The sequence below is a fragment of the Sinocyclocheilus grahami genome, unplaced genomic scaffold, assembly GCF_001515645.1.
Source record: "Sinocyclocheilus grahami isolate Dianchi unplaced genomic scaffold, SAMN03320097.WGS_v1.1 scaffold801.1, whole genome shotgun sequence".
In the NCBI taxonomy this organism is placed as follows: domain Eukaryota; kingdom Metazoa; phylum Chordata; class Actinopteri; order Cypriniformes; family Cyprinidae; genus Sinocyclocheilus; species Sinocyclocheilus grahami.
Genome location: NW_015505980.1, coordinates 174,361 through 186,452, shown reverse-complemented (window position 1 = coordinate 186,452; position 12,092 = coordinate 174,361). Strand labels below are relative to the sequence as shown.

The following is a 12,092-nucleotide window of genomic DNA, read 5'->3' as shown; positions in this document are numbered from 1 at the left end:
TTATAAATGGTTTTAAATATTTGTTTTTGTTTTTGAAGGACTGCAAAAGTCATGTAAAAATGTGGCTAAAGTATAAACACACTTGTTACACACATTCTTTTGCGTGCTCTAAAAATAAACACACACACACACAAATCGTGTAACTATTATCAGTATTTTGAACATATATCACTCCAGGGGCCTGTACCATGATGGTGGATGAACAAATTCAGAGTTACAGGATTAGTTTCGAGTTGACAAAACCAAACCACTCCAGTCCAGCTTTATTGGTACCATGATGCTGATCATCAGCTTTCTTTGTCAACTCAGGCTTTGATCCTGAGTTTGTGGAGCGCATGCACATGAATGTGTGACATCAGTGGCGAACAACCAATCACAACACAGAGCAAGTGTGATTCACTTCTCGCGATCGAGCCAGCGAGATTCAAAACTCTTTTGTTAATGTTTAAGAGATTAAAGAATATGAGGAATTTAAAATAGTATCTTGCTAAGGTCACGTGTAGCCATTTTTAAAGTGTTACCTATTGATTCTACCACTTATTCATATTACATATGATCTATATATTATAGTGCTGTCAAACGATTAATCGCGATTAATCGCTTCCAAAATACGTTTTTTGTTTATAGACTGTACAGTATGCGTGTGTTCTTTGTTTATTTATCATGTATATATAAATACACACACATACATGTATATATTTAAGAAACATATTTTATGTTTATTTATTAAATATATTTATATATAACATCAATTATATGAATATAAATATATACATGTAAATACATGCATGTGTGTGTATTTATATATACATGATAAATAAACACAGAACACACACATATATTCTGTAAACAAAAACCTTTATTTTGGATGTGATTAATCGCGATTAATCGTTTGACAGCACTAATATATGCATTTAAAATAAATGCTTTATAATAATTGTTAAGCTAAAAGTGCTTATAATAATATCAATCATATGTAAATCGTAATTATCATTAAAGCCAGACAATTTTGACAATTACTTTATAGTGACCTTTAATTTGTAGGAAGACCCTTTTTTTTGCGTCAGACATGTGTCACTTTGCTCACATCTGATTGGTCCAACTTCAGTTTGAGATTTCTTACCCAGAACATAACCTGCCCTGGAGCAGGTTAGCCGTGGAGTGTAAGTTACTAAGTTGGAAACGAACGCAGCTAAAAGCCAAGCCACTTTCATGGTACCTAAAAGCCAAGCTTGGTGCAAACTAAACTGAAACTTACCTGGCTAGCCAGCTAATCCGGCTTCATGGTACAGGCCCCAGGCCTGCATTTCCCAAAAGCATCGTAAGCTTTTAAGTACATCAGAACTATGATCAACTTAGGCTTACGATGCTTTTGAGAAACGCTGCGCAGGTTATTATGATCAGATATCCTAAGCAAGACTTTCACTGACCTCACATCTGACAAACCACCATCTGCTTTGAGTTTCCAGTTCAGAGCAGTCAGAGAAGAGAAATCCAGCGCATCACATAGAGCATTGCTGACACCTGGTGGCTCAAAGCACTGAGCTCCTCCATTAGCCATTAGGTGCACCAAGCAATTTTTCCCCCCACTATATAAAAGCTGTTTTACAGGTAAAGAAAAGTTGAAAACTTATGAAGAAAAAGGTTGAAGCGATGTGAAGCATAAGTAAAATAATCCAGACATACGATCGAGTAGACTGTTTTATTGTAAATAGGGCGAGTAGTTATCTCTCACTGTATTCATAAACTTTTGGTTTTGTGTGATGACGCATCCATGCTCAGCCAGCCAACATATTAAACAAAAACTGTTCAAAGCCAACAAAACCGACATGCAAAAATAACGCTTAGCTATAGTGAAGTCTATGAACTTACGCTGATTAGTTGAGGTGTGCAGGTGTGTCCAGAGACAGTATTTGCCCCAGGTGTTCAAGTGTGTGTAGAACTCTTCATTACCTGATGGGACACACTACACTAGTAAAAATGCATGAGTTTACTTTTGATTTTCATGTTTACAGAGCTTTATTTTGATTTCCAATACTTTGCATTTTAAAATAAACTTCTAAATGTCTGTTCATTTAATTGTCTGTAGTCTTTATAACAGATTACACAATGTAGTAATTGTGGCGCTTCTAATTAAGTGATATAAAGCAGTTGCAAATGTTGTACAAAATGCGCATACTAATCTTTGCATGCAATAAAATGTGCAACACTTTATGTTTTACTACCAAACAAAGTCTCAGGATTTGTTTCCACAGCACGATGCATGATGGGATACGCTTGTGCTTTAAGGGCACTGGGTTTTGGCATTTATGAGACCTGGGACAGTCTTGCGCACTTACTTCCTGCATGCACACGCTCTCAAGTGGCCAAGACTGCAAGGGTGGGTAATTGGACCCAGATACTTCTGAAGTTTCCTTTGTCCTTTGACTTGTGTTTTTGACCTGTGACATACTAACACTCCCAGAACAGGTAGGCACTGAATTGACCCAAAAACTGACCACAGTGAATAACTTTCTTAATATCTTTAAAAGAGCCACACAATGAAGTCAAATTCTAGTGCATTGCAGTATCTCTTTGGACCCCAAAGCTTTTTTACCGGTTGAAATAACGTTTAATAAGCAGTATATTTGGTGCCTGAATAGAAATTTTACGAAATCTCTTCATACAGAATATACATTCTCTCTTTTCTTTTGGCTGCTCCCGTAATGAGTGAATTTTACACAGGATGGTCCTTCCTGACGCAATTAGTCACTATGTTATGTCACTATCATACTATTATGAGTAGCTAAAAATTTGTGACATGACATGGTATGTTTTTGACAACATTTAAAAAACTCTATCTACATTTTCGCATTAATTACAAAATAGGCTACATGAAATTCACTGCAGTTTCCATGTGAAATGAACACTAGAAGCGGTGGAACACCAACAACTTTTATTCCTTTTCACACAAATGATTGGCTTTCCTGATCTATTAAATTTGCTCAGTAGCTCACCTGGTGCAGCGATGCACTTGTGATGCAGAATGCTTAGATACGAGCAAAAGACATGTAGAGACAAGCTAAAACAGCATGTTTGCTGCAGCAAATGCGTTCTTATCTCAAGTTTGCTTTTGCTTTTTTTGAACAGAAATTAAGAGACTACCTCTCTGTCTAAGCGGAACAGATTCTGCAGGGTGGTAGAATGTTTAACAACAGCATCACACAATTCTTTGCCATTTTTTATTTATATAAATACATAAAAAAAATCAATAGTATTCTATTTTATTTATTGTAAATACAAACATCTTAAGAGAATTAAATCCTCAGTAAAACAGCAGCGCATGTGCAAAGCCCACATTACAAACCTCAGAGAATGAACTTGTTCTTGTTCAGTATTATTATCATTTGTGATTCTGAACGATTTTGATGTTTGCAATGTATGCAATAAGTATAATGTAATTGTATACATTAAGCATATCCATTCTTAATTATGCACGGCAGCTATTTGTGTTATAGTGACTACAATGAAGCTTTTAAATTCCTGGGGGGAAAAAAAAAAACGCCTCTCAGTACAGAAAAGTGAAAAATATCCTGGACATTTCCAAAAGCCCATTGCGAGACATAAAAATGTTCGGGAAGGACATCATTCCGCTGCGGTCCACGTTGGTTTGGACTGTGTAGGACTTCAGCTCTGTTTTCCCGGTCAGCACAGAGGTATGAATGACAGCGATCCTCGCCTCCTCGTGGAACGGGGCATCCCTGTCCTTGCCTATGATAATTTTATAGCTCTGTCCAGGCTTCCAGAAGGGATAGGTGACCGTTAGAGTCTCCAAGCGCTGCACTGTGAAGTACTCAAACGGGACGGGCTGCTCGGCGGCGGGCTTGCACTGGATCAGCGACAGGTGCTGCACCTCAGAGTTGTTCAGCAGGAGGGCCACGTTAAGAGGCGAGCTGTACCACACCGTCAGATTCTTTCTGTGAACCGGGCTGGGACTCTCGGCCCTGTGCAGGACAGATGATTGATCCTTGCAGTTGCTGAACTCGCTGGAGTTCATCTTCTCACAGAAGGTCAGATCCTGGGCACATGTGCACATGTACACGCTGCGCTCGGTCACGTAGGCCACCTTGAATTCAGAGCGCAGGAAGGCAGGCGCAGCGAGCCACAGTATGCAGCACAGCACTGCAAAGCTCAGCGGACTGCACAGGATCATCGGGATTCCTTTGAGACCTGCGTGTGCAAGAAATAAGAATAAATTATTGTTCAGCTTCGATACCTGGTCAGCTGCCTTGTGTCTGCAGACAGCATCCTAACTGAAATGAAACCTCATTAGTGACGATTTGCATCGCTCTTCTTACAGCCTGCATTGCGTACCGCTCAATGTTTATTTCAGGTCTTTGAAAAGGCTGAAGTAACTCTGAATGGGTAGTATATAGCATGCTTCAGGGATGACAAGGTTGTAGGCCAAAACCCAGAAACGAGGTCGCAATTGAGCATTTTCAGTTCCATCGTCCCGAAGTCAGTGGGTGTTTTTGAGTGGATTTTGGTTAAATGCATGAAATAAGGTCTGTGGTTAATGCTTAAAATATATTGTCTTTTTTAAAGCTTTACTTGTCTTGGAAAAGGCGATTGTTAACAAGTGGCTAAATGGGAATACAGAATCTATCGGCCCTGCTGAAAAAAACAATAGAAACCATCACCAAAATTCTTAATGCAGACATTACAAACCATCAACTATTATCCATTAAAACCATTATAAATGGTTTCTGTAGTGTGTTTTGGGACATATTGCATTAGGATTTAGTGGTTTGAACAAGCCAGCAATAGAAGGTGACAAATTACCAGTAGAGACCAACAGAGACCATTACAGTTTCCATTAAAACCAATCCGATGTAAAAAGTTTGTAAAAGATTACCATGATGAACAAAAACGTGTAAGAATCAGAAACTTTTTTGGTGGCAGAGTGTAATAATCCAAAAGCTAATGGATAAATCGAGTTGGATTTTGTCAAGGGAGTTATAGGGAATTGTTCTACAAAAATACGTCATCAATGCAGCGTCCTATTTGGTGCCTGACAAAACCACTGCAAAATCGCATAATGAAATCTAAAACATTGGGTAAAATGGTTCATTTTGAATTAGACTGAACTATTTTATTGATTTACTGAATTAATTTACTAAATTAATTCTATTTACGACAGTAGTATAGTTCTCTGTCCCTCCGTTATCTTGGGTGATTATCCCTGAGCTTGTTGCTATTCATTTCTATAAAGGATACTTTGTCTTTAAAAAGGATTTGTCTTAATATGCCTAGAAACCAGCATAATCGTTCTATCTTTTGGAACAGCCCAGAGTGTGCCTTAAAATGCAGGCCAGATTTCAGAACAGAGCCAGTCTCCTTGTAAGTGAAAGAGCTGCGACCCACCAGTATGTTTCAGTGATGCGTGAACAGGAGCGCCACTGTGCTGGTTAGTCCGCCAATGCGAGATGTAGAGAGGCCAATAAACCAGGCTCGGTCCTCTGACAGTCTGTGGTTCGGCCCACTTTGAGCAGTGCCATGGTTTTACGGGACAGTTTGAGCCGTCGTCTCAGCTGGCTGAAAGAACAACATTGTCCAGAGAAACACGGTGAACATGGTCTGACAACATAAAATGGTTCAGAGCGCCACAATGAAACGCTCGTCTACCACGGGAAGTGTGAAGGTTTGGATTTTATGAGCTAGACACTCACTAAAATTCCTAAGCAGCAGTTCAGCTGCAGTACTGTTGTTTGAATTGGAAGTCTACTTCCTCCAGAGTCTTAAACTATGCTTGGGTTTCTTATTATGCAACAAAACTGGCCGGAGGTGACGTGCCGTTAGCAACCACTGTTTCTCCTGCTGGTCCAGAACACATGCAGCTGTCCTCCATTTTCTGCCCTGAATAACACCAGGGTGTGTCCACACTTCATCAGCATGTCTGAGCTCGCTCACGATTTACTTTCCATCTCACTTCTCTCACTTCTCGCACAGAGCTCTTGTAAACATGAACCGTGAACTGTTCATTCTCAACTAACATCCCTTTCGATCGTTAAATCCTCTTCCTAGCTTTGAATACAGGGTCTACATAATGGACCAGTTCATAAAGATTCTCCTTCATAAAGAATTCCTGGCAGCTTTGCCTGTGCTGACTCACAGTTTCCTGTAACTGATCAGAGAAAAAAGTCTGTGAGCTGTCTGAGCTGTCAAAAGATAATACCCTGGGCAAAGATTTGTATGTCTTGTTAAAGTGGTTAGACTGTCTTTAGATAAACACTGTCTACATATGGCTCCATTTACAGTAAGTCACATCTAAACAGAAGGAAAAGAAAAGAAAACTTCTCAGCTGCTCTCACTATGCGTTGAAGGGTCTTGCGGCAGGACCCATACCACACAGTGATGCAGCTCATCAGGATGCTCTCGATGCTGCCTCTGTAGTGTGTGTGTGTGTGTGTGTGAGTGCGTGCGTGCGTGAGTGAGTGTTAGTGTATGTGTGTGTGAGTGTGTACGTGTACGCGTTTTTGTGACAAATGAGGACATAAATTTGTATAATGACAAAGGTATCACATAGGTATTACAAGGAGAAGGTGACTTTTCAGGACATTACCCCATGTCCCCACTTTTCAAAACGCTTATAAATCACACAGAATGGAGTGTATTGAAAATCTGAAATAGCAGAAAGTCTCCTGTGAGGGGTAGGTTTAGGGGTAGGGTTGGTGTAGGGCAATAGAATATACGGTCTGTACAGTATAAAAACCATTACGCCTATGGAGAGTCCCCACGAAGATAGCTGACCAGACATGTGTGTGTGTGTGTGTGTGTGTGTGTGTGTTAGGTTGGAGTAAATTGTTGTGTGTTTTAAAGAGTAATTTCTTCTCAAATCAGGCACATGTTACATGTAATTACTATTATAATAACAATAAATTATGCATAATTACATGCAAGTAACCCTGTGCCAAACTCTTAATTTTAACCCTAACCATATAGTAAGTGCATGTAGCTAATTAATATTACTAAGTTGTTAAATGTATAATTACACTGTAACAAGGACACCTTGGAATAAAGTGTAACCACAGCAAGTAATACTAGCCTATGACAAATAACCACACTGTATAGCCCATGTGACAACACTGCGGGCTACTGGATCAGTGTGTAAACTTTCCTTAGCAATAACAGTGACTAAACATGACTTTTAAAAATAACTGACCACACTGAGAAATTATTACAGTGCTGGTCTCCTTACACTATTACACCTCCTCCTTACACCTTCACCGAGCACTCGGGTAAGCTGGCTTTCCTGACAGCTTTTTGCTCGGGGCTATTGAGTTTCTTTGAAATGTTTCCACAAGGTGGAAAGCACCGGGTCTTTTATTTCAGAGTTGCCAGATTCGTTTAAAATCGAAAGATAAAATACAACATTTCACCATGTTAGGAAAATTAATATATTAGAAAATATATATATATTTCACCAATCAAATTTAGAAATGACCTATACAGTTTATAATGTATTAAGGCACGAACCGGTCGCCTTGTTGCTGTGTCAGGCGGAACATTTGGCAGCCCTGTGAGGGGCTCCAGTAGAAGTGAGCGCGCGGAGAGAGAGACGAGAACACAGAGCCCTCTCAGCAAATGCTTTAGGAAACACATCTGAACGCGTTTTAGAAAACAGATTTAAGACAATGTCGAAGGATCTTGTTGTTCAGTTTGGTGTGTTTTACGCCTTACTGTTCCCAGGAGTCTTTGGTTTCGGTGAGTATCATTTTGCTGAAGCCTCTCGCGCTAACGGTGGCGCATCGTTGTGTTATATTGTATCTTTTCATGCGTCCCATTGTGAGCGTCTATGAGAGATGCAGCATGCGTTCACGTAATATTAAAAAAAGATTACAAATATAAAAATAAAATCTCTGCGTTTGTATTATTAGAATGCGTGGATGATAGCAGGCACGGTCGTAGAAATCCTGGAAATTTTACAATTATGATATTTTATCGTCTAGTCTGTTTTTGAGTTCAGTCTACAACAGACATTAGCCTGCTTCAGTTATGAATCCCTTGAGATCCAAACTAGTTGGCATTAGGCTAGAGATCTTCTACTATAGTAACGAGCCTGTGTGCTAACATGAGCTAAAGGTTCATTTCTGCTGTAGTTGTTTTCAGTCTAGCTCGAGCTAATAGACTAGATCCGAGGAAACCAGTGCTAATAGAACAGCATCTTTGCGTCTAGAATCAAAAACAAAGACTGTATTATTCACTGTGTCAGGGCACTTTATGCTAAAAGAAGCTTTACAGCACAAACAACCAGGGTTTACATTGCCAGTATTACACTGATAATATCTACCACACATTACAGTACTGCAGTGTTCCTGGTTTTACTCTACCGTGCTAAATACCAGCAATAAACATGGTAATCATTCAATACCAGTGAATATGAACATTATTTAATTAGCACCACAACGTTTTATAAAAGAAAGTACTTTACAAAAGACACATATTTCTGCTTAAAGGTGCACATATACTGTGAACAAGAAATAAAATCGGCTAAAATAATAAAAAAGCAAGACAATAAAGAGAGAATTATGTTGACTGAGATTTAAGGCCAAATCATTAATGAAACATTATTTCATAATTGTACCTGTATATTATCCTAAAGCTTCTACTAAAAATAAATGAATAACTAAAAACAATGAATCATCCCAGCAGCATGATGAACACTGTAGCAGTATTACAGTAATAATACTACAGTCCTCTGAGGTGAAGTTCTGTTGAATGAGCTGCAAGATGGTGGTGGTGGTTACGTTTGTTTAAATAAAAAAATGAGAGTGAGTTTGTGGTAGTAGGGCCAGTACACTTATCCGGATGCGCGGGCTGATATAAAGCATTGCCGTGGATGACGGTGAATATTAGGGCATATCTGACAGCTGAAAGCCATGACTGAGCAGTCACTCTCAAGTGTTCCAGAGAGCTGTGTGATAAGCGATGATATGTGCTTCTGTAGGAAAAATGTATTTAATTGCCAAATTCCTGGGGAAGAACTGTTCATCTTAAGAAGCGATCCATCAGTCAAAAAGGTTGTTGTTACCATGAGAGTGCTAGCTACGGCAGGAGAGGTCCGTGAAGGCCGTCTGCATCAAGAAACACCGAGGAGGATGTTACTGAGCCGGTGAGATCATCAGCTCAGGCTGGACACACATACAGATGTGCAGTTCTGTGAGAGAACCACGGCTCAAAATGACTTCAATACACTTAAAGGTAGGGTAAGTGATTTCTGGTAGCCAATGTTGACATTTGAAATCAACAAAACAAACACGCCCCTACCCCAAAAGGGTCTTGCCCCTATTTTGATAGCTCCGCCCCACACACATGTACGCAACCCAGGAAACGGTTAGTTCTGTGAAGCAAAACCAATGTTACACCATGTCTACACCGGACGCGAGTGGCGCGGCGCAACAAAATACTATAGAACTCATTATAATCAGTGATGCTGTCTGCACTATAGATATACATACATATACATATACATATCTATGGTCTACACTGGATGCGGCGCGGCACGACACGACAAATCCCCGACAGAAAACCGCTGCTGCGTTCATGACGTATTGACACAAATTTCAAATGATTTTCAACGGTCGCTGTGACGCGTCTTAGCTGTCAGACAGACTTTAGCTGTTGCGGCGCAGACACGGTGTTACTCACCTATCGAGAAGAAACAAAGCAACCTCGGCGTCCGATCGCAGGCCTTCCTCTCCTTGAGTTCTCTCCAGCGCTGGAAAGCTGATCCGATATTTACACGGGTCTTGCCTTAAGCCTTCTTTTGTTCCGCAGACGTTTTCCTCTGTTTTTTTTATCCACCATCTTTATCTTTCTGTCGCTCGGCTCGGCTAATGTCCGTCCTGTGCTGTGCACTGAACGCTCTCTCCTCCACATCATGAGTAGACACCCCTTACTGCTGATTGGCTACAAGTTCGGCCCGAATCAGTTTTCTAAAGCGTTTTTGAAAATTTGCTTACCCCAACTTTAAATTACTCTGTATTGTTATGTATTGTTCATATTATTATTATTATTATTATTATTATTTCTATAATTTGCATTGCGTCAGTAGTGGAGTCAGTGTTGATTATCACGTTACTATGTACAGTAAAGCATATTGTATGTAGGTTTACATGCTATACAAGTTGTTGTTTTTTTGGAATAAATAATCAAAGACAGGTAGTTTATTATGTCATTAACTTTATGGTTAAGAGATCTGTACACCATTTAGGCTAGATTCAAATATGCATATGATAAAAACCTTAGTATTTCTGTGTCTGAATCTAGAATGATCTGTTAGATATTATATAACTTAAGGATGTGTTACCTGCAGGATCTTAATTTCTCTTGCTCTAATGGCAGATCGTCACATGGCTTCCCACTCTCTTTAGGTTTGACTTTAGCAGATGTCATATCTCTATTGAAGTCATTAGTGTCAGTTTGCATCTATAATGGATGAATGTTTGGGTCTAGATTTCTAATTCTTGTTCATATGGTCGTACTTTATTTTCTTCTGTGTTTGCGTGTTAAACCTTCTCTCATTTCTCTTTCGCACTTTCACTTCCTTCCTGTTGTTCTTTTCATTCCTTCATGTCTTTCTCTTGCGTTTTCTTTCTCTGTTCTTGTTGTGCTCAGCCAGCAATACATTGAAATGTTCTGGCCCAGTTTTGAGTTGTTTATTTAAGTACAGTATGTAGCCTTTGGTTTTATTTTCACACTTGTATCACAGTCAAACCACAGTTAGGTCTGATCTGAGCGGGTGTGAAAACGTCACTGATCACACGTGGTTACAGCTGCAAATCAGTGTGGCCTTAAACCTTGTTTGGCAGTGTACATGGAGGTGTTACTATCGGGTTGAAGATGGCTTGTGAAAAAAGTCACATTTCAGTTTTATTGTAAAAGCAAGTTTTCTAAAAAATATATTTTCATTTTTTTGCAAACAAAATAAATGAATATTGCCTTGTTAAAATTACAAAATAGCCTGCACCAAATATACATTCCTATATGGAATAATATACAAGTACCAGAATGGGACTCGGTATCGGCAGATACTCAATATCTAATGACTTATGGATCATATCGGGGGCACAAAAAACCTGATCGGGACATCCCTAATAATAATAATACATTTAGTTGCAAGCAGCAATTACGGGGCCAAGCACAACAGAGGTAAAATGAAGAGCCAAGGAGCTGTCTTTAATTACTCAGTAAAGACCAGGGTTCTTCAGTCCTGCTCCTGAAGAGCTAACTTCCTGCAGACTTAAGTTTGAACCCTGCTTCAACACACCTGTCTGTAATTAAGTAGCCCTGAACACCTTGATAAGTGGGTCCAGGTGTGTTTGATTAGGGTTGAAGCTGAACTCTGCAGTAGGGTAGCTCTGCAGGAGCAGAGATGGAGACCCCCTTCATACACCATTTTACTAATAAACTCAAAATGGTCGATGCCCAAAAAAGGCAGACATAGGAAAATTAGGTATATCGTTCGATTTGGTATGCCGTTCCGATTTTTTAAATATATTTTGACCAGTAGGAGGCACTTAAACTACTCATGCGCCCTCAGGTCATGCTTGGTGTATAACACATACCAAGTTTGGTCAGAATTTGCTAAAGCATAGAGAAGATATAGCCTCATGTCCATTTTTGCCAACTATTCAACTTTTTCAAGCTCGTTAACACACTTTACAAAAATGGTTTGGCATATCAGAAAGCTTTTGATAACTTTTGCCAAAATACTCTGAAGATGATCTGGGCCAATTTTGGTGAAAATTGGATAAACTGTCTAGGACGAGTTCGAAAAGGTAGATTTTTCAGAAAATTCAAAAATTGAAAAACTTGACCCGTAGAAATGTACATTTTGGTGTGCAATCGACTCGGCATGAGACAAGGAATCCGAGGGATTTTTTTTATTTTATTTTATTTTAGACCTTATGGTTCAAAAGTTATTAGCAAAAGCATGAGTGCAAATTTGGCCTGTTGGTGGTGCTAAAGAGTTTGAGTTAAGCTGGGGACACACTACACGACTAGCCGAAACATTGTAAAGCCTTGTACACACGGGGACGATTATCGCGCAC

General features: G+C 39.4%; 2 protein-coding genes across 2 annotated transcripts in view; one reads left to right on the top strand and one right to left on the bottom strand.

Moving 5' to 3' along the window:
• Positions 1 to 2,932: 2,932 nt before the first annotated feature.
• On the bottom strand, positions 2,933 to 6,317 carry LOC107561971 (uncharacterized). Its single transcript, XM_016246529.1, has 2 exons — positions 5,404 to 6,317; positions 2,933 to 4,209 (listed from the first exon to the last, which is right to left on the bottom strand). Exon 2 carries the CDS (start codon positions 4,190 to 4,192, stop codon positions 3,548 to 3,550), a length of 645 nt encoding a protein of 214 aa, XP_016102015.1. The 5' UTR covers positions 4,193 to 4,209; positions 5,404 to 6,317; the 3' UTR covers positions 2,933 to 3,547.
• Positions 6,318 to 7,550: 1,233 nt separating this feature from the next.
• Positions 7,551 to 12,092, top strand: part of infgr1lb1 (interferon gamma receptor 1-like b1) — an 89,083-nt gene continuing 84,541 nt past the window's right edge. Inside the window, exon 1 of the mRNA XM_016246535.1 lies at positions 7,551 to 7,743. Within this exon, the coding sequence (XP_016102021.1) occupies positions 7,674 to 7,743 (70 nt within the window). The 5' untranslated portion in view covers positions 7,551 to 7,673. The remainder of the gene's footprint in view (positions 7,744 to 12,092) is intronic.

What these genes read in the sequence shown, in the direction of transcription:
- LOC107561971 (XM_016246529.1), bottom strand. Translation starts at nt 4,192, where the DNA reads ATGATCCTGTGCAGTCCGCTGAGCTTTGCAGTGCTGTGCTGCATACTG.